General features: G+C 33.7%; 1 protein-coding gene across 2 annotated transcripts in view; it reads left to right on the top strand.

The window, feature by feature from the left end:
• Positions 1-27,099, top strand: part of SWT1 (SWT1 RNA endoribonuclease homolog) — an 81,867-nt gene that overhangs the window by 34,065 nt on the left and 20,703 nt on the right. For both annotated transcript variants that reach the window (XM_075997020.1, XM_012736308.3), the window contains exons 14-16: positions 2,959-3,107; positions 8,620-8,807; positions 16,993-17,124. In XM_075997020.1, coding sequence (XP_075853135.1) covers positions 2,959-3,107; positions 8,620-8,807; positions 16,993-17,124 — 469 coding nt within the window. The remainder of the gene's footprint in view (positions 1-2,958; positions 3,108-8,619; positions 8,808-16,992; positions 17,125-27,099) is intronic.

Genomic DNA, 27,099 nt, shown 5'->3' with positions numbered 1-27,099 from the left:
ATATTAGTTCTGTGTAGTCTGTTTCTAAAAAACTACTGTGGTAGCTTATAACAAATAACCTGAGTACAAGAGGGCCATTATATTAGATTTAAAGGCACAAAATCCAGATAATAAGTAATAAGATGATATACCATAAAATATATGTGGACAATTATTGCAACACTTGAGCACAGATTTTAACGCTAAGCTTCCTGAAGGCTAAGAGAAAAAAGGCATATTTTATGATAGGTATACCTCATTCTCTGTCTTTCCCCTGAAGTGTAAACTCTTTAAAAATGAGTTGTTCTCATAGGAGAAAGTAGAATAGTGGTTACCAGAGGATGGTGAAGGGAGGGATGGAGAGGATCGAGAGATGTTGGTCAATGGGTGCAAAGCTACGGTTAGGTAGGAGAAATAAGTTCTGGTATACTATTGCATAGTAAGATGACTAGAGTTGACAATTATGTATTACATATTTCAAAATATCTGGAAGAGAGATTTTTGAATATTCTTATCACAACGAAATGATAAATGTTTAAGGTAATGGATGTGCTAATCATATGATTTAATCATTATACAACTTAATACATGTATTGAAACATCATAATGCACTCCATAAATATGTACAATTATTATGTATCAATCATAAATAAAATAAAATAAAATAAATTAACAAAAATTCCTTCTAGGGAATTTAAAGCACCTAGTCAGTCCCTTACATCCTATCCATGGTAATTGTTAGATAAATATCTATTTCTAAAAGTTACCAATTTTTTAAAGAAATGTATTTTCCCAGCACTTCCTCTAATTGTAGAAGTTATTTATTAAGGGTATGATTATATAAGAGACATGGAACAACATATTGGATATATCTTTAAAGTAATTTTATAAAACATGTAGAAACATTTTTCACATCTTTTACTAGGGGCATAATTTAGTTGATTCTTTTAAAAGAGAAACTCCATAAACTATGTGTGATCTTGAACAAGGTTAGTTTAAAAAAATGGGGTATCTAGTTGCCATCTTCCATTTATTTGTTTTTCCAGTGATGAAGAGTTGTGTTCTTACACACAGCTGAGAGGTGATAGGTGGCAGCTCTAACTAGCAATAGGGAGGGAAGTGAAGGTGTGCTAACTCTACCTTCTGCTAACACATCATTTTTGCAATCATTGTGTGTGTAGTTTATTGCCCTTTGATCTAGAATAATTTGATGCCTAATGTTTAGTGACTTACGGAGAATGTGTAATGGGATTATATTAATAAAAAGTACCTCTAAGGTAATTTTGAATTAGAAAAATCATAGTTTGTGATTTTATTTACTATTTTTTAATAGTATCCTCAGCTGTTGAATTACATGTGTTTAACTACAGTATGCCAAACATGTATCCTTAGATCAATTCCTAGAAAATCGTGTGAAAAATGACTCATAATTTTTTGACTTTGTTATCCATATTAACTTTAATTATTGCCCTTTATAAGCATCAAACTATTATATCTATGTAAGTTTCTTTTTTTGGTTATGTCTGTGTACTGATTTCATCATTGTTATTTTCCCTTTCCCCATAATCTTAGTAAAGAATTTTTGTAAGTCAGAAATCAAATGATGAATTCTAGGATATAAGCCCTACTAGACATACCCTACATTGGTGAAGCACCCTTAAAAGAAATGGTGTCCTATTATATCTTCCTCGGGAGATTTACTAGGTTCATGAAATCCATAGTCTATCCTGTGTACAGCATCTCGTATCTCTCATCTCTCTTTTGCCACAGGATTTTAAACTTTGACTTTTAAAAGAACTAAAAATATTCCTGCAAGGAATACTGGCTTTTTTTGGTGGTGGTGGGAGGGGGGGTGTGCAGTGGTAAAGGGAAAGGCAGATTGGCTTGGCTATAACCATCACATCAGATTAGAGTTTCTGAATATTGTGGAATTAATTATTAAAACATACTTTTAAAATTTCCTTTGACCCTTCAGGATTTTACAAGCAAGTTCTTGTTGTGTGATACAGGGGAACTCTTTATTTTTCAACTCATAGCTAGTGAACAACCATGGCTAATATTTCAGAATATAATAGAGTCTCTGAAACTGAACATTAAAACAAAAAGAAAGCAAACACATTGAGCATGGTTATTTTGAAAACTGTTACATAGTGTTCTGCCTTAATAATGGAAACTTTTTTTTTCTGTTCTGAGTTTTGTGACATTAGAAAGTTACTTAATTTCATTGTTCATGACTTTAAATTTCTGAAATGAAAGATGGTGATCTTTCCTAGTTTGAAAATTTAATATAAATGATTTTAGTACCTTGAGAGAAAATTGTCATATATTTAAATTATTATTTGTAGATTTTCTCACCTTAATTCATAGGAGAAAAAATTTGCAGGCTTCTCCTGCTTCTCACTGTTCCCCTGATTATTTTTTGCTGAAGTTTTGTAGTATACTCAGAGATAACACCTTTTTTTCAATAAATCTTAATGTCAAGGTTCATGTAATGGAAATGAAGGTAAATTACTACATGATAACTGAGTTGAGTATGAGAGGTACCATATACCTTACATGCTTACTACTTAAGGGTAACCCTTCTGATGCCTCCATAGTAATGTGAAACAGCCTCATCTGTGTGTGAAACATCCTCATCTTTGAAAATCTGTGGTTTGACTTGTTTGTTTGATGATAATCTCTCTTTTCTGAAGAGCGTGATCGATACTCTTTCACTTTAATTTGAATTTGAAGTTGACTGTGTCGAGGGAACTCCTGGTATCTGAATGCAGAATACCAGAGTTGACTATGTAAGGACTTTGTCTATAACTACATCTGTTTAATTGTTGCTTTGTACACCAGAGGGATAAATTAGGAGTGTTGTGTAGGTTTAAATGTGAGCTCTTCTTAAATTTCAAAATTAATATTAGTGTTCCGAAAACATTAGTATGTTGTATACTCATTCTTACATATTTTTCTTTCTTAATTTTGTTTTACTAGCCAATAATACAGTGGATTTTACAACAGTAAAATTTCTGCTACAAGATTCTAAAACTTTGTTACATGCTTTCAGTACAAGGTCAAATTATGATGGTATTCTTCCACAGGCCTTTGCTCAAGTAAACAAACTTCTCCAAACATTTGCAGAGGTAAGAGACTTTTGTAATGCCATTTAGAATAGCTAATTATATATGTTCTAAAAATGTATTTAGCAGACAACAGTAGGTAAAGGATAATTTTATTCTAACTTATTCTCACATACTAAAGGTATTAAGTAAATAATAAGTGAATTGAATGGAAAGTAAGCAAATCTTATCACAAGTTATAAAACACACATCCTTTTATGGAAGCATTTTTGCAGTAGTTGTTGGTATTTTATGTTGTTTCAGGTATGGGTAGAAGAAAGCTAGGCGTCGTTATTTGACTACTCCTTTCCAGCGCTCTAGGCCAGGGGATCTCATGTGCATCAAAAACACTTAGGAAATTTTTTTAAACATGAAGATGCCGAGACTCTTTCAAGCCTTACTAAATCCAAATTTTTGGCAGTGGTGCCCAGTAATGTTATTGTTCTTGTTTTACTTTTTATTTTGAAATAATGTCAAAGTTATGAAAAAGTTGTAAGAGTAGCACAAAGGATTCCTGTATATTTCCTTTATCCTGATTCCTCAAATGTTAACATTTTATCGCATTTGCTGTATTGTTTTCCTTATCTATTTAGCTGCCTAATTATCTGTCTACCTATATACCTATCCAGATTTTTTTCTTAGCTATTTGAGAGTATGTTGCCCCTTTTCCTCTGATTATTTCCATGTGTATTTCCTAAAAAATAAGGATATCTCATGTAACTGTCTTGTAATTAATCAGGAAATTAACATTGATATAATAGTTATCTGTGGATCGTATTCAAACTTCACCAATCAACCTATGAATTTTTTAACAAGTCTGCTTATATGATTCTTATGCAACTAACCTAAAACTAATGCCTGTTTAACCCCTGTTAAGCTTAACTATATGTAAATTTTTTCTCCAGTAATACTCTATTTGTACAGTTTTCTAATTTCAAATTTAGAAAAATCTGGGAGTTTTATGTACCGGAAACAGTTAAGAAAAACCCTCAATGTTACAGTTACTAGAGGAGGTATTAATGGAACTTACATTCAATATAGATTTCATAGTCTCTTTTTTCTCTGAGTAACTGAATTGGCCAGGTTTTTCTCATCGATTTTTCATGGTCAGATAGGCCCACTGCCTATGCAGGAATCAAAGGGTTAAATGATACTAATCTTAGTCATAGCTAGTGAGAAAAGAACTTACTTGCCAAGAAGAGTATATCTCATGGAGTAAAAGAAGCATCTCTTTTTTTTTTTTAATAAACGGAAATATGTGATAATTCTTAAGGAAAGAATTGACTTAAGGGATAAAATGATCTTTTGGTTTGAGATGACCAAAACATTGGTAGTTTTATTTTCTTATGGCAAGTGTGATTTTTAGGACTACTAGTTGGAAAGACTTAACCTATGGATTTAGGGAGTTGCAGCTTGAATATCGTACTTCGATTGTGTTTGGAAAGATATGTTATCCTTCTTCATAACAGAATTGAGTCGTAAATCATATCTTTAGTGAAACAAATGCAGTGAACAAAATGGAAAATTCAGGATACTTAAAGGCTTAAAAGTCTTTGAATTAAGATTATTGAGAATAAAACAAAATTTAGGATTGATGAGGTAAAAACAATAATGTCAAGTTTTAACTCTTTTCATCAATTAGAAACCTAGAGATTGGAGGTACCATGAAAATGTGTTATTAAATAGTGTTATTTATCAGATGATGGTATGCCTAGTATGTATATGTTGCCCACTGCATATTTAAAACCATTGAATTGCTATTTAGTAATTTATTTATTCCTGGATCTTGAGTTTTTAGTTGCTATGTTAGCAAGAGTTTCATGAAGGTGAGTAGAAAAGAATCTAGCATCCTTGTAAGTCCAGTTCCTTCAACATTTGCTATTAGTGTGATTACTTGAAATGGCCTGTGTTGTTTCCAGGATTAGAGCTCCGAAGTGTTGTGCCTTTATTTTCATGTTAGAAACAATTCATTGTCTAAGTAAGCCAGGAGTGTCGTAATTTAGCTTAGTCCTTTATAATACACTTTTAACAGGAGTTGTTTTGTAGAATGCATTTGTTTTGATATATGTCTTAAATACTTAGTCATGTCTCAGTAACTTGAGCAACAATAGAGCACCTCTAAAGAGAGCATATCTCAATATAGTAACTGTCAAAAATCCACCTAATCTTAATTTATCAAGTGTAGAAAAATAGGAAACGAGAGCTATTCATTATTTGTTTTCTTCGGAAAGACTTCTGAGAAACTAAAATGGAAAAATAAACTGTTATCATTTTCTAGATTTTTATGTAAGTAGAGTGGAAATAGGAAAAGAATATATACCTTTTTTTTTTTTTTTTTTGAGACAGGGTCTCACTCTGTTGCCCAGGGTGGAGTGCAGTGGTGTCATCATAGCTCACTTGCTGCCCAGGGTGAAGTGTAATGATGTCATCATGGCTTACTGCATCCTTGAACTCTTGGGCTCAAGCAGTCTTCCTGTCTCAGTGTCCTGAGTAGCTGGGACTACAGGCATGTACCATCATGTCTGGCCAGTTTATTTTTATTTTATTATAGAGATGGGATCTCACTATGTTGCCAGGCTGGCCTTGAACTCCTGGCCTCAAGCAATTCTCCTGCCTCAGCCTTCCAAAGTGCTGAGATTATAGGCATGAACCACTGCATCCAGCCACATTTTTGTTTTATAAGCCTTCTGACCACCAAGAAAAGAGGACTTGCTCTCTACTAAAATGGTAGAATAATTAAGATCAGTCTTTTAAATAAGGTTTAGATTTACGTGCTTCAGGACCCTGACTCGTGATGTTTTTAACCTCTAATTATTTAGGCCTCAAAACCTTAATTCTTAAAAAAATAAATAAAAAAAAACCAAAACAACTTAATTCTCGGTTTTATAAAATGAGTATAATAATAATTCTAGCCTGAGAATTGTCAAGAGAATTAAACAAGTTAGTATTTGTAGAGACTTTAATACCTAGTGCATAGTAAGAGCAATATAAGTGTTTGATAAAGAAATCCATTTATATATTTATAGTATATACACTGGTATTTAAGAGCTGAAGAAAAAAGACATTAGGTAGGTGCTTGTCTTTATTTTAGTTGTATGTGGTAATTTAAAAAAAATTATCTCAGGATAAAATGTCTTTTCACTTATGTGTATTAAGTTCAGAATTTAATGTAAATAGGCAAAAATGGGAAGAATCATCTTTTTCTTTCTTCTTCTTGATAGAGAAAGATAATATTTCCTTTTATAGTTGAAGAGAGATCATAACCTCATTCGTAGTCAGATTGCCGAAGGTCGAATCTTTTTCCTGCCTTTCACCATCTGTGTGACCTTGGATGAGTTGCTCAACCTTTCTGTTCCTTATTTCCTCAGTATAAAATGTGGATCATTATAATATGTTTCATTAGGTAATATTTTGTTAGGATTACATGAGATAATAAGTATAAAATTCTTTAAAAGTACATAACATGATCAGTAAATATTAACTGTTATTACTGATAGTATTGGAAATTTCATTTTTTAAAAATTTAATAAACATGGTACTAGCAACCCATGAAGCTAGTCTTTGAAATAATCCTTTTATCAATGAGGGAATTTAAGCCTAGAGAAATGGAGTGATTTTATTTAAGTTCACAGAGAGCTAAGACCAAAAAACTAGTTTTTAAACTTATAGTTAACATTTTTTCCCCATTTTATTAGGTACTTTTTTAAAAACCTAAGTTAATATTTTTTCCCCAACGTGATATTTTTTAAAGATCAGTTGAATCAGTAGTACATATCTTTTACTCTGCTTTAAACTATACTTAGAACTCTTCTATTCTTAAATATAGTACTTTTCATTGACCATGCTATTTACTGCAGTCTTCTTCCGTCAACTACCAAACTCCTTAAAAAAGCAATCAATAACCTTTGTTATATTTTTTTCACTCACTTATTTCTTGATCCTTTACAAGTAGAATTCTCTTTGTATAACTAAAAGAAACTATGGGTTGTCATTTGCTTTCTAATTATCAAGTTCACCCTTTTCTCTTTCTTCCACTTTCTTAGTCTTTCTTCAGCACTTGGTGTTGTCTATCCTTTTTCCTGAAACCTGTCTCCCTTGGCTTCTGTTGGTATTGTATACTTTTGATTCTTCACATATCTTATTTTTGCTGAGTCTGACCTTTCCTCCTTCAATTTGTCCACCCTTTATCTTTTTTTTTTTTTTTTTTTTTTTTTGCTGTTCTCCTCCAACAATCTCATCTACTTCTAAGGCTTGTCTTCGTGAGAATGACTCAACTGTATTTTTTAAGCTGCAGACCTTCTTATCCAATTACCTGCTAGATATCTTTACCCCGGGATCTTTTTATACCTCAAAGTCAATATATACCTAAAAAACAAATTTGTGTTCTATTCCTCCTCTTTTTCTTATTTGCAAGCAGCCTTTTTCTCTTGGTTTTATAGCAGGAGGCCATAAAGTTTGGAAACATAGACAAATGTACATTAAATAGTTTGTTGATATTACATTATAATATGTGATATAGTCAGTATATTGTCCCTCATCAGCAATGCATAGTTTAATGTGCTATTTAAAATGTGGCATATTCAGTAGCATTTCTATCACCTCCTGCATATGCATCTGAGATTTGTTGTTTCTAAGTATGTATATGTTTGACTTTTAGTAAATAAAACCATATCTGTACATTCCTCTGGAGAAGTCATCAAGAAGGTTCAATCTGTTTAAAACATACACACACACATTTCTGATTTATGGCCACTGTAAGAGTCTATTATTTGTGTCATTATTCTTCTAGGCATCTAGATTTTAAAAAATCTTAGTGTTTACCTCACTCTGTGAATCTAGTTTTTGGCCAAGTCTTTTTTGCATTTTTTTTCCTTTTTATTCTACTGCCTTTTTGTACCTAATTCAAGTTCTCAGGACTCTTTTTCTGGATTATGTCAGTAGCCTTCTAAATGATCTGATTTTCTTGCCTCCACTTTTTCTTCTATTCAGTTTTGTCATAAGAATGCAATTCTGAGTATATCTGCCAAAATTAGAAACTTTCAATAGTTCACTGTTGCCCATAATATAAAGTTTAAATTCTGTCTTGATTTTTTTAAACAGCACTTTCTAGCCCTTTATACATATATATACATATATATTTATATATATTTATATGTATATATATATATTTTTACTGGATTGTAAGGTGCTTCGAGGCTTGACTACACCTATTTGTCTTTGTCTTCTAGGTGTTGTTATCTAGTTCAATACTGTATCTGTAGAAGTGTTCAAACAGCATTATTAGTTTGACATTATCATGTTAGTCAAGAAAAGTTACTAAAATAAATAGATTGGAGATACTGTTTGATTTAGATGGAAAAGGAAAATGTCTTTACTAGCTCTGATGCTTTTCTGGGAACATTCTGTACATAATAAGAGAAAAAGAGTAGCTTGCACTTCCTAAAAACCTAGAACATTTGTAAGCACAATTGGCATTCTGTTTTTCTCATTTACTAATGAAGAACTAGCTGTATTTTATGTAATCTTATTTCCTCAGGTCAAGACAAAACTTAAGCCAAATTCTTCTGAAAACACAGTGAATAAAAAGCAGGAAGATACTTCTTCAGTGAAGTCTCATAACCAAGAAATCACTGTTTTCTCGGGTTCTCATCTTCCCCAACCCAACAGACATCAAGAAATCTGGTCTATCCTAGAGAATGTTTGGATTATAATATATCAGAACAGGTATTAATGTTTTTTTAAATTGACATTATAATTGTACATATTTAGGGGTACAGTTTGACATTTTGATATATATACATGTTGTAAAATGATCAAATCAGGGTAGTTAGTGTATCCATCATCTCATGCATTTATCATTTCTTTGTGGTGAGCACATTGAAAAGTCTCTCTTCCAGCCATTTTGTAATGTGCGATACTTTACTGTTAACCATAGTCACCTTGCTAAAACACCAGAACTTATTTACAATTAAGATTGTACCTTTGTGCTTATTGACCAACTTCTTTCCATTTTTCCCTCCCCCATTCCCTTCTCAGTCTCTGGTAACCGGTGTTCTATTCTCAGCTTCTATGAGATCAAGTGTTGTTTTTTTTTTTTTAAGATTCCACATGAATGAGATTATGCAGTATTATGGTATTTGTGTGTTTGGTTTATTTCACTTAAAATGTCCGTTAGGGTCATCCATCTTGTCAAAAATGACAGGATTTCATTTGTTTTTTATGCCTGAAAAGTATTCCATTTTATGTATATTACCTTTTCTTTATCCATTCATCTGTTGATGGACACTTAGATTGATTTCATATCTTGGCTATTGTAAATAATGCTATAATAAACACTGGAGTGTAGGTATCTCTTTGACATACTGATTTCATTTCCTTTGGATATGTACCCCATAGTGGGTTTGCTAGATCATATGGTAGTTCTATTTTTAATTTTTTGAGGAACCTCCACTGTTTACTATAATAGCTGTATTAATTCACAATCCTGCCAACAGTGTGTAAGCGTACCCTTTTCTCTATATCCTTGCCAACACTTGTTTTCTTTTGTCTTTTTGATAGTAGCCATTCTAAATGGAGTGAAGTGGTATCTCATTGTGGTTTTGATTTTCATTTTGTCATATATTTGTTGGCCATTTTTATTTCTTCTTTTGAAAATCTTTATTTTTTAAGTTCTTTTGCTCATTCTTAATCAGGTTATTTGTTGTTTTTGCTGTTAAGTTCCTTATATATTCTGAATATTGACCCCCTGTCAAATGTTTAGTTTGCAGATATTTTCTCCCATTTCGTACATTGTCTTTTCATTCTTAATTGCTGCTTTTGCTGTGCAAAGCCTTTTTAGTTTTAGTTTGATTTAATCCCATTTTTCTATTTTTAGTTTTGTTGCCTATGATTTAGAGGTCTTATTAAAACAATTTTGTCCAGCCCGTTGCCATGTGTTGTTTCCCCTATATTTTTTTCTAGTAGTGTCATAGTTTCAAGTTTTACATTGAAGTCTTTAATCCATTTTGAGTTGACTTGTTTGGTATATGGTTGGAGATATGGGTCTAGTGCCATTCTTCTGCATGTGGATTTTCCTAGCTTCACTAGGAAATTTTCCTAGCTAGCCAATTTTCCTAGCTTCACTTATTGAAGAGATTGTCTTTTTCCCAATGTATGTTCTTGGCACTTTTGTCAAAAATCAATTGACTATGGGTGTGTTAATTTCTTTCTGGGCTCCCCATTCTGTTCCATTGGTCTATGTGTCTATTTTATGTCAGTACCCCATACTGTTTTGTTTGCTAAATCTTTGTAGTATATTTTGATATGTGATGCCTCCAGCTTTGTTCCTTTTTGCTCAGAAGTACTTTGGCTGTTGGGATCTTTTGGTTCCATATGAATTTTTGGATTTTTTTCCTATATTTGTGAAGAATGTCATTGGTATTTTGATAGAGATTGCATTAAATTTGTAGATCACTTTGCATAGTATGATCATTTTTTTTTTGATCATTTTAACAATATTAATTCTTCCAGTCTATAAACATGGGATTTCTTTCCATATATTGTGTCCTCTTCAGTTTTTTTCATTACTGTTTTCTTTTTCTTTTTTTTTTTTTTTTTTGAGACAGAGTCTCACTTTGTTGCCCAGGCTAGAGTGAGTGCCGTGGCATCAGCCTAGCTCACAGCAACCTCAAACTCCTGGGCTCAAGCAATCCTACTGCCTCAGCCTCCCGAGTAGCTGGGACTACAGGCATGTGCCACCATGCCCGGCTAATTTTTTACATATATAAATCAGTTGGCCAATTAATTTCTTTCTATTTTATAGTAGAGACGAGGTCTTGCTCAGGCTGGTTTTGAACTCCTGACCTTGAGCAATCCGCCCGCCTCAGCCTCCCAGAGAGCTAGGATTACAGGCGTGAGCCACCACGCCCGGCCATTACTGTTTTATAGGTTTCAGTATAAAGATCTTTCATCTCCTTGGCTAAGTTTATTCCTAGGTATCTTACTTTTTGTGTAGCTATTGTAAATGGAATTGCTTTCTTTATTTCTCTTTCAGTTAGTTTGTTATTGGCATATAGAAATTCTACTGATTTTTGTATGTTGATTTTGCATCCTGCAACTTTATTGAATTTATTGGTTCTAAAAGATTTTTGGTGGAGTTTTAGGGTTTTCTATATATAAAATCATACTGTCTGCAAACAGGGACAATTTGACTTCCTTCTTTCCAATTTGGATTTCTTTTGTTTCTTTTTCTTTACTAATTGCTCTGGCTAGAACTTCCAGTACTATGTGGAATAGAATTGGTGAAAGTGGTCATCCTTGTCTTGTTCTTGATCTTAGAGGAAAAGCTTTCAGCATTTCCCCTTTCAGTATGATGTTAGTTGTGGGTTTGTCATATATTGCCTTTATTGTGTTGAGACACATACCTTCTATACCTAATTTGTTGAGAGTTTTTATCACAAAGGGATGTTGAATTTTGTTTTTGCTTTTTCAGCATCTATTGTAATGATTATGGTTTTTGTCTTTCTTTCTGTTGATGTGGTGTATCACATTTATTGATTTGTGGTAAGTTGAGCCATCCTGTATCCCTGGGTTGAATCCCACTTGATCATAGAGAATGATGTTTGAATTCAGTTTGTTAGTATCTTGTTGAGAATTTTTGCACTTTCATTTATCAGGGATATTGGCTGTGGTTTTTTGTTGTTGTGTCTTTGTTTAGTTTTGGAATCAGGATAATGCTGGCCTCATAAAATGAGTTTGAAAGTATTCCCTCCTCTTAAGTTTTCTGGAATAATTTGAGGAGAATTGGTATTAGTTCTTTAAATGTTTGGTAGAATTCAGCAATGAAGCCATCAGATCTTGAGCTTTCTTTGATGGTAGAGTCTCTACTTACTATTGCTTCAGTCTTGTTACTTGTTATTGGTCTTTTTTAGGCTTTCTAATTTTTTTTATGTGTCTAGGAATTTATTTCTTCTTTGTTATTAGATTTGCTGGTGAATAGTTGTTCATAGTAGTCTCTATGGCCCTTTGTATTTCTGTGGTATCAGTTGTAATGACTACTTTTTCATCTCTGATTTTATTTGAATCTTCTCTTTACATAGTCTAGATAAAGGTTTGTCTTTTTTTTAGGGTTTTCCATTATAGTTTTATGCCACATAATGATGTTTCAGTCAACAATGGACTCACATATACGACAGTGATCTCATAAGATTAAATATCATATTTTTGCTGTACCTGTTCTGTATTTAGATATATTTAGATACACAGATGCTTAGCATTATGTTACAGTTGCCTACAGTGTTTAGTATATAGTACCATGCTGTACTGGTTTGTAGCCTAGGGGCATTAGGCTATACAGTATAGCTTAGGTGTGTAGTAGGTACCATCTAGGTTTGTGTAAGTACACACTATGATGTTCACACAATGACAGAATTGCCTAACTGCATTTCTCAGAATGTATCCTTGTCATTAAGTGATATAGGACTCTATTACTGTTACTCATTGAATAGTTAGTGTTTGGGTTACTGATGTACTAGATTGTCTGCTGGGTGCAGTGGTTCATGGCTGTAATCCCAGCACTTTGGGAGATGGAGGCGAGAGGAACTTTACTTTTAATAGTGAACAAAGAACGATTGAAGTATACTGTAAATAGTGCAATCATTTCTTATTTCTGACTTCACAGATTTAATTATCAGAATAGCCATGGTGTTTATAGGATCTTTGTATATACTTTTCATCCCTATTATGACTGTTTTATAGCCATATTTTATGTATTTGCTGTAAGTTGTGGAATCCAGGGTAAACCAGCTTACCAGTCCATGAAGATTGCTTTCAGCCAATTCCTAAGTGAACTAGCATGTAGGCCATCCATTATACTTTTTTTAAATTTAGCCCAGATGATTTTGAACACATGTATAATTAAGTATAGACATATAGATGTATAGATAGGTAATAAGTTTATACAAAGAGGTGTGTGTTTCAAACTTACTGCACTAGAACTAAAATCAAAAGCATTTAATTTTAAGAAATGCCAGAGCAGATTCTCAAAGATAAGAGCAACTGCAGGTACATTTGAATCAAATATTCATTCTTTCATTTCATTCATCTATTGATCCAACATATACTGATCATCTGCTATGTGCCAGGCACAATCTAGGTACTGAGAACATAAATATCAGTGAGAAACATTGGCAGAAATATTTATCTGCATTCTAATGGTAAGAGTTGGGCAAATAAAATATAAACAGGCTATTAAAAAGTCTGAAAACCCAGGGTACATATCTTTATATTGTATGTTAGTTACTTTTAAAAAGTAACATGTTCAGTATATTTTTCTTCAACCTTAAGACACATTTTCAAGTGAAGTACTTCTAAATTTTAGTCATGCATCTAATAATTAATATATTACAGAGTATCTAAAAATACTAGAATCAAGGGAAAATGGTTTATTGTATTTTTTTTATATTTTCAGGCACGTTGTAGTAGGTCTCATATGGTCATGAAGTTTTAAGAGGAAAGAAAAGATAAGATGAATATTAGGTTGGTGCAAAAGTAATTGCAGTTTTGGACCATGAATTTTAAATCATTATAACTAGGCTCAAACACATCTTTATTAATCAAAATAGGAACCATTACAATCATTTTTGCCAACAAGAAATAAGTTTGTTTATTCCTGTAGTGTAAAAATCCGTGCTTCGGGATTCAACGAACTCTTGGAAAACATTTTCTGCATCCTGCTGGTTGTAGAAATGTTTTCCCTGCAAAAAGTTGTCCAGTGGTAGTTGGTTGGCAAGAGGTCAGGTGAATATGGCCTCATTTTAAAAAATTATATTTGTGCTGAGTTCTGGAGAAGGTGAGAATGTGAGCTGTGTAGATATTTACAGGAAAGACATTCCAGGCAGAGGAACCAAATTTTAAAGACTTTGAAGACTTCGAAGGAATATGTCTAGTAATTTCAGCAAACTGAAGGGAGGCCAGTGTGGCTAGAACAAGAGGCAAAGTAGGAGGAGATAAAGTGGGGAGGGTAAGTGTGTTGACGGTATCAGGCCTTGTTGGCCATTGTAAGAATTTAGGGATTTTACTGTTAATAAAAGGTATGGCACAATTTTAAGCAAAGAAATGACAAGGTTTATATTTTTAAAAGATTGCTCTGCCATATTGAAAATAGACTGAAGTCGTGAGGGTGAGGTCGGAAGTGCAGTTAGGTGTCTTCTGTGATAATCCAAGTGGAAGATGATGATGACTAACTGTGGTAGAGTTGGTAACTGTGGTAGAGATGGTCAAATGCTGGGCATATTTTAAAAGCAGAGCCAACAGGATTTGCTGATACTATCTGAAGTGACAGGACTAAAATAATAGTACTTATAGCAAGAGATTGTTCCTGCCAATCCTATGACTGCTATGGCCATTCTCATCTTCATCTCTTTCACATTTCTCCTACATTCTGTCATTTAGGATAAATCCTGGAGGAATTTTAGTGCCCTCGTCCTTTTACGTAAATTGTTATAATTCTATATAAAAACTGTAATGAAGGTATTTGGAATAATAGTATCTAGTATGTAGCTTTTGATTTACTGTTAGCTTTCCTGGAAGATATTTTCTGTTTTCTCTCTCAATCTTTTCGTTCCCCTACAATTTACATTTATACCCAGAAAAAGATGAAGAAAGAACTCATGAATATTAATAATGTTTATTTCTGGATGGTGTGCTATTGATATTACATATTCTCTTCTTACTTTCCTATATTTTTCAAATTTTCTATGATGAATAGGCTTTAAATGTAGAAAAATCTTAAAAAGTTAAATATTTTTTAAATAAAATAAGTTCATGGTTTTTATTTTAAAAACAGGCTGGGCACGGTGGCTCATGCCTGTAATCCTAACACTCGGAGGTCGAGGCGGGCAGATCACTCAAGGTCAGGAGTTCAGATCCAGCCTGAGCAAGAGTGAGACCCTGTCTGTATTAAAAATAAAAAGAAATTATCTGGACAACTAAAACTATATATATAAAAAATTAGCTGGGCATGGTGGCACATGCCTATAGTCCCAGCTATTGGGGAGGCTGAGGCAGTAGGATCACTTGAGCCCAGGAGTTTGAGGTTTCTGTGACCTAGGCTGTTGCCATGGCACTCTAGCCTGGGCAACGGAGTGAGACTGTCTCAAAAATAAAATAAAATAAATAAATCAATGAATGAAATAAAAATAAATTTACACACAAATATTCAGATTAGGCAAATTCATAGAGGCAGAAAACAGATTAGTGGTTGAAGGGGTTTGGTAGGGGGGCGTGGGGGAGGATAGAGAGTAACCATTTAATGGATTTAGGATTTTCTTTTGGCATGATGAAAATGATCTGTAACTAGATCGTGGTGATGGTTATATAACATTATGAATGTACTAAATGCCACTGAATTATACTCTTTAAAATGAGCAAAATGGTGAATTTTATGTTATGTGTATTTTACCACAATCATAAAAATAATACTTTGGAAAACAATGTAGAGGATAAAATTCCCTTGAGTGCTACTAACTAAGCAGAGTTAACGTTAATATTATTTAGTACACCTAGCTTTGTTTTTAGGCACCTGTATTAGTTTCCTAGGACTGCCATAACAAATTACCATAAACTTGGTGTCTTGAAATAGAATTTATTTGCTTACAGTTCTGGAGGCCAAACATCTGAAATCCATGTGTCTGCAGGCTTGCTTATTCTGGGTCTTCTAAGAGAGAATCTGTTCCCTGCCTTTCTCCTTTCTTCTGGAGGTTGCCAGCAATCCTGGCCTTTGTACATGTACCACTTCAATCTCTGCATTTGTCTTCACATAGAGTAGGGCCGGCTCTAATCCCGTGTGACTTCATTTGAACTTAACTGATTACATCTGCAAAAACTATTTAAAATAAGATCGCATCCTGAGATTCTGGATAAACACAAATTTTGGGTGGAAACTATTCAACCCCCTTACAGTATTTTTTTATTTTTATATGGTTGTTATTATGTTATATAAGTAAATTTTTTATACCTTTATTTTTCTGTTCCATAGATGGTATAAGTATCATTTTAATAGTTTGGTATTTCGTCAAGTGGCTAATTTACTATTTACTTAACACTTCTTATATTGTTGGCATTTGGGGTGGTACTAATTGTTGCCCGATTGTGAATAACTGTTATTCATTTATAATAGATTTCTAGAAGTGGAATTATTATGATAAACTTCCAGTTTCAACAGACACTTAATCTGATATCTAATTTTTGCTTTATCCTTACCTTCTTGAGTACTGACTTGAATGTAGATTCATAGTATTACTTCCCCTCTATCTCTTACAGTCTTTTAGAATGAAACATTATTCACATAGCTTTTACAGTGATTCTTTAGATTAGACCTGTATAGTGTCTGACCTAGATCCTTTGCATGAAAGTTAGTCTAGACTTTCACATATCACTATCTTTTTTTTTTTTTTTTTTTTTGAGACAGTCTCGCTTTGTTGCCCAGGCTAGAGTGAGCGCCGTGGCATCAGCCTAGCTCACAGCAACCTCAATCTCCTGGGCTCAAGCAATCCTCCTGCCTCAGCCTCCCAAGTAGCTGAGACTACAGGCATGCGCCACCATGCCCGGCTAATTTTTTGTATATATATTTTTAGTTGGTCAATTAATTTCTTTCTATTTTTAGTAGGGACGGGATCTCGCTCAGGCTGGTTTCGCAGTCACTATCTTGAGCAATCCGCCCGCCTTGGCCTCCCAGAGTGCTAGGATTACAGGCGTGAGCCACCGCGCCGGGCCTATCACTATCTTTTATTTCTAATGTAAATAGATCAGCACTATTATAGATGATTTATAATAAATGTTACTTTATTTTATACATTGGCAATGGAAGTACTTGAATTACATTAATAATACATGTGTACCTATGAATATCTTTTCTTTTTCACTATTTTAGCATGGATGTGTTTCAAAGATTGGGCTCAAATTCAGCTCTGACTACTTCAAAAATAGCTTCATTTGAAGAAGCATTTATTTATCTTCAAAAGTTAATGGCAGCTGTGAAGGATATTCTTGAAGGAATTCAGAGGTAAATACTATTAATTTTAAAGTTTCATATATTTGTTACTTCTCTCTTTCTTCTAGGTTTATAAGCTTTTTCAGAGTTGCTGGGAGTCTTCCAGCCAGTTTTATAAATTAGTAACTTTTAGATTCAACTCTTTTTCCCTCCTCTGCAAAGAATCCTTATTTCTAGTTTAGACCACAAGAATGTTTCCACCTTTCACCTTTCTACAAAAAACCCACCAGATTGTAATCTTCATGAAGAACTTGATTTTCTTTATTGTGTAACTATAGCTCGCAGAACAGCACCTGGCACATAATGGGTACTCAGTAATTACTCCACCACTTCGGTACGAGCATCGACTGTAGCCGACAGCCGTGATATGACTTTTCTAAATTTTCATTTATCAAAATAAAATTGTGAACATTTAAAAATAACGTAATGAAAACATATGTATACGTTACCTATTCCGACTTATGTTACAAGTAAAGCTGCCTGTAAAGTAAAATAAGCTTTCAGTGCTTTCAAGCTTTCCTCATCACACAAGAGCAAAACGGACTCGTAGTCAATGCACAGCACAAACTACCGTGCGGACCATTAGTGCCAGCTGTGGGCAAGGTTTCGTGGTTGGTGAGTGCCGTACCGAAGTGGTTAAGGAATAAATATATGTTAAGGTATTACCCTTTTAAAATGAATATATATTAATACATTTTTCCACATGATTTGTTTCCTCCAAACAATTTCACAAAATTACAAACTGAAATAAGTTTGAGAAGCAGCATAGTCTTATGATGCTTCAAGATTTATACTATATGTGATTATAATATTTTAAATATTTATGATGCATATACAAAATATAGTGCCAGAAAGCCATAGAATTGACCATAGCACCTTATAGCATGAAATGAAATGCTTTCTTTGTGGCACTAAAGGAAGATAATTCTAAATTTTGCAGTTGTATTGGTATATACCAAAATTGTTTGACCTGAATTAGATACACAATTTGCTAATAGAAAAATACTATTCTTTACAAATTAAAAAAACGAAAACAAAACAATTGATTTTGCTATGTCCAAGTTTGAGAAACTTGGATTTTTCAAAACATATATTTTTTTCCTTAATAGTTTTTGGAAACTTCATCTCATTGTTAATAGAAAAGGCATTTTTTACCTCTTTTTAGATCAGACTTGGCCTAAATTACTCTTAAATAAAAAATTTTCAAAGGCTTTTGCCATCCTTAAATTATTAATTAATTAAAAATATGGCAAATCCTAAGGTAAGTTAAATGTTACCTCTAAGTGCAAATAGTCCCTTTATAACTTAAAAAAATATTAAGTAAGAGTAGCCCTATGAGGGTGAAATACTCAGTTCTGGTTTTAGCTATATAAAATAAACTGTTGCTCATTCTAGATTGCATAAAAGTCATGCTTTACAATACCTTCTCTACAGAAAGTAAGGATATAAATCTGTATTCACTCAACAAATGTTAATTGAGCACCAGTTATGCTTGTATCATACTAGGCACTGGAGAACCAAAGATAAATAAGATGTAACCTCTGACTCCAAACAACTTGTAGTCACGTTAAAACAGATCATTGCAACCAAAAAGTATTAGTGTTTTAATAGGGATATGTATGCAATGGAGGGAGGAAGGATCTGGCAAAAGATGAGCTGGAGAAGAGTGTCTCAGGGCATGCACCAGTTTCCACTTCCATCTTGTGGCTAGTATTTCACACATTTGGAGCCTTTAATTATGACTTGACTAAAGTGTTTCTGGTTCACAAAGCTTTGGAGATATTTGCATACTATACTACCTTCTTGGGAAATCACTGTATATCTACTAGCATATTAATGGCTCTCTGCTGTAGAGAAACCTTTTTAATTTTAGGAGCTTTAAAAAATATTGATGCCTGCAGGTCCATCCCAAAGATTGTGATGTAAGTGGTCCAGGGTGTGGCTGGCTGTCAAGAATTTAAAATTTTCTGTAGGTGATTCTAATGTGTAGACAGGGTTGAGAACCACTAGCCAATGTAGCCACTACATACTAGCTTATGTAGTGGTTCTCAAGGTGTAGTCAGAAGACCAGCATCATCACCAGCCTGAACCTGTTAAAAGTACAGATTCTCAGGCCCTCTCACATTTATTCAGTTAGAAACTCTGGGCATGAGGCCCAGTAGTCTTTGTCTTCTAGGTGATTCTGGCATATTAAAGGCTGAACATCACTGACCTAAGTGGTTCTTAGCCCTGGTGGGGTTTATAGTATAATCATCTGGGAGTTAAAAAAAAAAAAAGTATTTGGGCTTGGGCATAGGCATTTCTACAGACTCTCTAAGCGAGGGTTGAGAAGTTATAGCATATATTGCTTACGTAAGCTGTTTCTAAAAGAAATGATTACTTGAATTTTAAGGGTAAAAAATTTTATTATTCTTTCTTCTTAAGGTTACATAACCCTAGGAATAAGAAAACATTGGTGGTTCTGCTACCTTTTGCATGTGACCTGAGGCAAATTATTAAAGCTATTTTTGAGCCTCAGTCATCATTTATAAAGCAGGCATAATAATACCTTCCCATCATTTCACAGGGTTATCATGCTTTGAAAGTAAGCTGTTGGTATTACTATTAATAACCAAGCCAGTGATTCTCAACTTGTTTGTTGGGGAATTTAAAAATATAAAGTTTAAGGTCTTAACCCAGGCTAACCGAATTGAAAATATCTGTAGATATTGTGCAAAGTAGGGAAGTTGTATTTTAACAAGATTTCCTGAGAATTTGTATGCAGATGGTGGGGGATCACACTTAACTAATATAATCTGTCATGTTACATTAGAAAGGTTTTCTCTTGAGCTACCAGTAGAGGGTGGTGTGAGTAAAAAACGTTTGCTCATCTAACCATTAATCAACAGGAAACTACAAAATTGCAAAGTTTTTTTAACCCTTCCGACAGTAGGCATTTAAATAAAAATGTAATAGAAGTTAATAATTACATTTTTTCAAATGTACAGGTGGTCCTTAAAATCTTTCAGGAAACAGAGTCATGTTAAATTCCAAATTAGCTTAGTTTAAGAAATTTATTTTGGTTAAATATAGATTTAAAATTTTTTAAATTTTAAATATTTTAAATATAGATTTAAAATTTTTTTTTTTTTTTTTTTTGAGACAGAGTCTCGCTTTGTTGCCCAGGCTAGAGTGAGTGCCGTGGCGTCAGCCTAGTTCACAGCAACCTCAAACTCCTGGGCTTGAGTGATCCTTCTGCCTCAGCCTCCCAGGTAGCTGGGACTACAGGCATGCGCCACCATGCCCGGCTAATTTTATATATATATATATATATATATATATATCAGTTGGCCAATTAATTTCTTTCTATTTATAGTAGAGACGGGGTCTCGCTCTTGCTCAGGCTGGTTTTGAACTCCTGACCTTGAGCAATCCGCCCGCCTCGGCCTCCCAAGAGCTAGGATTACAGGCGTGAGCCACAGCGCCCGGCCTAGATTTAAAATTTTTTACAGGCATGAGCTATATATTGTATCTGGCTGATTCCTATACACTTTCTTTTTGGGTAGGAAAGGAAATTTAGTTAGCTTATTTACTATTGGTTTAGAAATTGCTTCTTTGCTTCTCATCTTTCATTTTATGTGTATATAGGATTAATTTGAACACTTTTGTTAATGGTTTCCTTAACACTGGAGCAATGTAAACACTTGTTTTCTTTCCAGATAAAGTGTTTTAAGATTTATTTTTAGGTCAGTACTATCTAGTCTCAATTTATACTTTATCAACTTATATCTAGATTGATCAAGTAACTCTTAAGACCACAAAACCTGTTGCTTTGTATATAAAGATGATGAAGTTTTAATGGAGCAAAAAATTGATTGAAGAGTTGAATTGCAAATTCTGAAAATAAAGTTCTGCTACTTGTACACTCATCAAAAAACATTAGTGAATGTCTGCATGTGTCTTGTGCTTAAACTGGCATCTCCAGAGTTAACTAAATAGGTCATGTAATCTAACTCTGAGGCACACTATAAATGTGTGCATTTACAACTTGAAAACTCAAAGCAACAATAAAAGTGTTTTAGGTATTTTTTTTGGTCTATGAAATAGATGATGAACTTTGTGGTTTAGAAGCTGAAGAGAGAAGAGAGGAGGGTAGAGGTGGGAAATTGTAACCTGCCAAGGTTTTATAATATGTTTGTAAAATAAAATAAGGTTGAAATTATTTAAAAAAAAACCAAAAATATTGTAACATTTTGAATGCAAAAATATAACTAGATCATGCCCCCAAGTATGTTTGGTTTAATATGTAAAACTTCACATTTCTGTATCAATTTCATGAATGCTTAGATTTCTAGTTCAAGTAGCTTTAGATAACGTAAGATGATGAATGTTTTCTTAGTTTCATATTTTGAATCATATATGGGGTGGGGAAGAAGGAGAGGGAGTTACTATTATAAATAACTTGGCACATTTTGAGGGGATGCTTTTATATTAAAAGATATCTCAAGTTTAGATAGCTTTTGTTTTCTAGCTGCCATTTTATTTGGTTGTATTTAAATGTAGCAGTGAGTAAGTGCATTTGGACATGATCATATGCTACCTGGGCACTCATGCCTGATCATATAATATGCTTTTTGGAAAATGAAACCTCTTTTTGGATTCAGGAAAGGAAGATGATTAATTTTTATTGCATTATTTAATCTTCAAAACTTTAATAACCTCTCTCACATTCCTGTGGCTTTGGTTTGAAATACTTTAGACAGCTGTTTTTCTAAAACAATTGCAGTCATAAAGTTTGGAATTTTGGGGGGAATTGCTTCTCTCCTTCTCATCTTTCATTTTTTTGTGTATATAGATTAATTTGAGCAGTTTTGTTAATGGTTTCCTTATCTAAATACTGAAGAACCAGGGGCAATGTAAACAATTGTTTTCTTTCCAGATATACTAAGTGTGTGTGATTTACATCTTTCTGGTTTTTTTTTTTTTTTTTTTTTTGGTTCCACCCTCATGACTTATATCTTTCTGTTTTTTATTAAGCCTTTAAAAATTATTTTTCTTTCCATTTGAGAAATTCAGTGAAAAAGAAAAGAATTAATTTTCCTACTAATGTCTTGCCACATTTTAACATAAGGACAGACCATATATTGGTATATTCATACATGATTTCTGGAAAAAAGAATCTTAAAATAATAGCAGCTTTTCAGATCCACTAATGATTTAGCTGCTTTTAGCTGCTTCAGAGATATTGGAGTTTTGGAGTTTGCTTTTAAAAAATATTTTATTAAGTTAGCCTCTTTTGATTTACTGTGTATGTTGATAGCTGACCTCTTGAGGTTTTAGAAAAGGTTATTTAGAAAAGGTCATCCTCTTTAGGCTGCTTCTTTAGATTAACGTAGTTGTTGAAACAAAAGTTTCTATTAGAGACATGCTAATGTTTAGAAAATACAGACCTTAAAAACTATACCCATTGAGGTTTAGAAGTGACTTTTCAGCATCTGTACTCACTGCAGTGTGTGTTCAGCTGTCAATAAAAGTTTTCTTTAACTGTAGTGGAGGGCTTTATCATGTTTGGGTCTGACCTGCTTTCTTTGAGACGTGTATCCTTACAACCCTTGAATAATTAGACTTCACCTCCCACCCTTCAGTTAGGGTTCCCACAACTCCTCAGATAATGCTGTATCTCTTTATCAGATTTTCCGCACACCCCTTGTCTTTCATCACCAAGTATATCAGTGGCTTTGTTGAGTAAGAGAAATAATACAACTTACTGTTTAAAAATGAAAGGACTTAGTTGCTTTATCATCATACCACCATTTGGCACCTAACTTTAATTTTTATAATTTATTTTATCAGTTCCCTAAGCCTTTAAATGCCTCTATGGCAGAAACTATCCTACTTTTCTCTATTTAGAGACTTGCACGGGTGATGACATGTAGTAGATGGTCAATAAATGTTGATTGAAGGAAGGTTTTATAGTCTTTCTGATAGAGGGCAACTTCTCCTTTTTCTTTTTGAGACAGAGTCTCATTCTGTTGCCTGGGCTAGAGTGCAGTGGCATCAGCATAGCTCACAGCAACCTCAAACTCCTGGGGTCAAGCGATCCTCCTGCCTCAGCCTCCTGAGTAGCTGGGACTACAGGCTGCGCCACCATGCCCAGCTAATTTATATATATATATATATGTATTATATACTTTTAGTTGTCCAGCTAATTTCTTTCTATTTTTTTTAGTAGAGACGGGGTCTCGCTCTTGCTCAGGCTGGTCTCAACTCCTGAGCTCAAACTAACTGCCCACCTTGGCCTCCCAGAGTGCTAGGATTACAGGCGTGAGCCACCATGCAGGGCAGAGGGCAACTCCTTTTAGGGCTACATGCTGCTAAAAGTACTACAGAATGACATTAGATGAATAGTTAATGTAGAGGTTTTAAAGGAGAGGTACAGAAGAGAGGAGTAAAGCTAAGAAAAGGTAAAGAATAAGAAAATCAGAAGGAAGAAGGAGAAAGACTGGAAAAAAGAGATTGAGGAGATTAAAAAAAGCATTTATATCTAGAACAGATGGTGGAGCCTCCCTCCAGTAATTCACCCAAATGACTCTTGAGGTTACCTGTTATCCTTGATTGCTTAATCCTACTCTCTTTATATCAACTATGTTAATTAAGGTTAGTAGAAGGAAATGCAGGACCTAATGGAAGAGATAAATATAAGCAAGCAATTATTTTTATAAGACACTACAGACATATGTAAAATATAGTTATTTTATTAGTAAGAGCTTTTGTGTTATCTGTGTTACAGTTTGATAAGCACTGTTTTAATATTTATATGAAATTATATATATAAAATATAAAATTTATATTAAATTAACTGAAAATATGTGGCATCTACATATTGACTTAATTTTTATAACTGGATTTCATTTTACTTATTTGAAGCTCTTGTCTGTGCGTCTCGGCATTTGTCACTAAAGAATTAGAAATAAAGACCTTATTTTTATCCTTAATATCAGCAGAGAAATGCCAGAGTTATTCCCACCACCCCTAGAGCATACTAGGTATTGATATTCCCTTATTTTAGTCAGTAAAATCCAGTTTTGGATGACAGAGTTAAACATCTTCCATCAAAAATTCCCTTGAAGATCACACTGGAATCAGATAATCAAATATAATATGAAGATTACTTCTTGAGGATAACAAATATTTTAATTTGTTTTTGGAGTTGTTTTTGTTCACAATTATTATTCTTTTATTTAAATTTACCTGTTTTGTAGCTGATTAATTCTACCTAGTGATTTATTGATCTGATATTTAATTAAAATTCCCTGCTATTAAGTCTTATTATAAGAAATGCTACAACCGGCCGGGCATGGTGGCTCACGCCTGTAATCCTAGCACTCTGGGAGGCCGAGGCGGGTGGATTGCTCGAGGTCAGGAGTTCAAAACCAGCCTGAGTAATAGTGAGACCCCGTCTCTACTATAAATAGAAAGAAATCAATTGGCCAACTAATATATATACAAAAAATTAGCTGGACATGGTGGCGCATGCCTGTAGTCCCAGCTACTTGGGAGGCTGAGGCAGAAGGATCACTTGAGCCCAGGAGTTTGAGGTTGCTGTGAGCTAGGCTGAACAAAGCGAGACTCTGTCTCAAAAAAAAAAAAAAGAAATGCTACAACCACCTAACACTGTCTTTTTTAGTGAAGCAGGTGGAATAAATGACTAAATAAATCAGTGGGGTTAAATGCCAATAAAATAAATGAAACTGGGGGGAAATCAATTAAAAGTTATGAATAAGGACTGTCATAATAATTTTAACTTAAATAACAGGTATATAGTAAGTATATGGGATAAAGCCAGATGATCAATTCTAATTCCTTTTTACAGAGTTGTTATACAAAAAGTTTAGAGTTAGAGTGTACCCTATACTCTAGAATTAGTTTCATCTATTTTCAGAAATATCCTCTTGTGCCTCTAAAGAATTTTTAACACCTCACTACGCCAACCAGCTGCCAGTGGTGAGAAGTGATACAATCAGTGTCCTCAAGGGTGTTTTTCAATAATATGAAAAGGTTGAGTCCACCTCAGGATGGTGTTTTCTATATAGAAGACACTCAATAATTATTATGTATCAGAAACCTCTGGAATTAACTCATATTTTGATGTGCTAATCCCTGTTAATAATGCATAATAAACCTTTTAGAATCAACATATCCTTAACAATAATGTAACTGAAACTATAAATTTAAATTTTCTAATTAGTCTTTCTTTTGCTAATATTAAGATAGTTTATTAATGTTTTTAATTTATTATTTTTGTTGGCATATAGCCATATATTTTCCCCAACCTAACTGTTGATCTAAGACAAATAAGTAAAATAATCAAAATTAAATTTTTATTAAAGGTAGTGATATATACAGATTTTATTTTGCAATTTTGTCATTGTGCTACTCCAAATTATTTGTTATTATATAAAATAGTTTTTGCTTCTGGCTTTATCATGTTAGTTTTTAAAATTTCTTTCATTGCTTCTTTCGTCCTATTCCTTTGGGAATTGTTTCCTATTTAATGAAGCAGATTTTTAGTGGTTCTTTCAGCAAAGATCTGTTAATGGTAAATGTTCTCATTCTGACTGAAGTGTTTTTATTTTGCTTTCATTCTTAATTGATAATTTAGCTGGATGTAGATCTAGGTTGACAATTATTTTTTCTAAGCATTTTGAAAATACAATTTCATTATTTCCTATCATCTTGGAAATGGGAAGTCTGCTATCATCATATTGCCTTTTCTGGTAGGTAATCTGTCTTTTTTTTTCCTGAGTACTGAGGACTTTCAAAATTTTTCTCTATAATTTTTATGCTTGATAATTTTATCACAATATATCTAGATATGGATTTTGTTTCATTTCTCTCTCTTGAGATGTGGTGTGCTTTTTCAGTCTGAAGATTCATGCCTTCAGTTCTGGAAATTCTCAATCATCATCTCTCCAAATATTGCCTATCCCTTATTGTTCTTAATTCTCTTATTTTGGAATTCCTATTCCTGGCTCTCGTTCTATCAGCCATATATTTTGACTGTTCTTTTATTTTTTCCATCTGTTTTATCCCTCAATGTTGTCTTCTGAATAATTTTCTCAAATTTATTTTATGATTTACCAATTTTCTTTTCCCAATTAAAAAGTATTTTTGATCATTTAAAACACATATAATATCTTCATGTTATTTATAAATAGTTGAAAAGGTGAAGAAGGATATACATTAAAAATTCTTCTTTTCACCCCTTTTACCTCAGCCACTTGTTCTTCTTCTCAAAGACAGCCAATGTTAGTTAGTTTTATGTTCTGCCTTTCTCTTGTTCATACTACCTGTTTTATTTTTGTTGATTGATGGATGGATTGAGACAGGATCTTGCTCTGTTGCCGTGGCCTGGGTTCTCTATTAGCAGTGGTCCCCAAGCCCTAGACTGCCGACTGGTACCAGGCCGTGGCCTGTTAGGAATTGGGCCACGTAGCAGGAGGTGAGCGGTGGGCAAGCCATGAAGCTTCATCTGTATTTACAGCTGTTCCCCATTGCTTGCATCATCGCCTGAACCTCTTGTCAGGTCAGCAGCGGCATTAGATTCTCATAGGAGCGCGAACCCTACTGTAAACTGCATGCGAGGGATCTAGGTTGCACCCTCCTTGTGAGAATCTAACACCTGATGATCTGAGGTGGAGCTCAGACGGTGATGCTAGTGCTGGGGAGCAGCTGCAAATATAGATTATCATTAGCAGAGAGGTTAGACTGCACAGAGACCATAATAAAACAATTGCTTGCAGACTCATATTAAAACCCTATCAGTGAGTGGTAAGTGAGAATGTAAGTAATAATAGTAGAAATAAAGTGCACAATAATTGTAATGTGCTTGAATAATCCCCAAACCACCCACTTGCCCCACCCCCAGCCCCCAGGTCCATGGAAAAATTGTTTTCCATGAACCAGTCCCTGGTGCCAAAAAGGTTGGGGACCACTGCTCTGTTGTTA

This window comes from Microcebus murinus, chromosome 23 (assembly GCF_040939455.1).
Source record: "Microcebus murinus isolate Inina chromosome 23, M.murinus_Inina_mat1.0, whole genome shotgun sequence".
Taxonomy (NCBI): Eukaryota; Metazoa; Chordata; class Mammalia; order Primates; family Cheirogaleidae; genus Microcebus; species Microcebus murinus.
The sequence above is the reverse complement of the archived record's forward strand: the minus strand, read 5'-3'. Positions and strand labels throughout refer to the sequence as shown.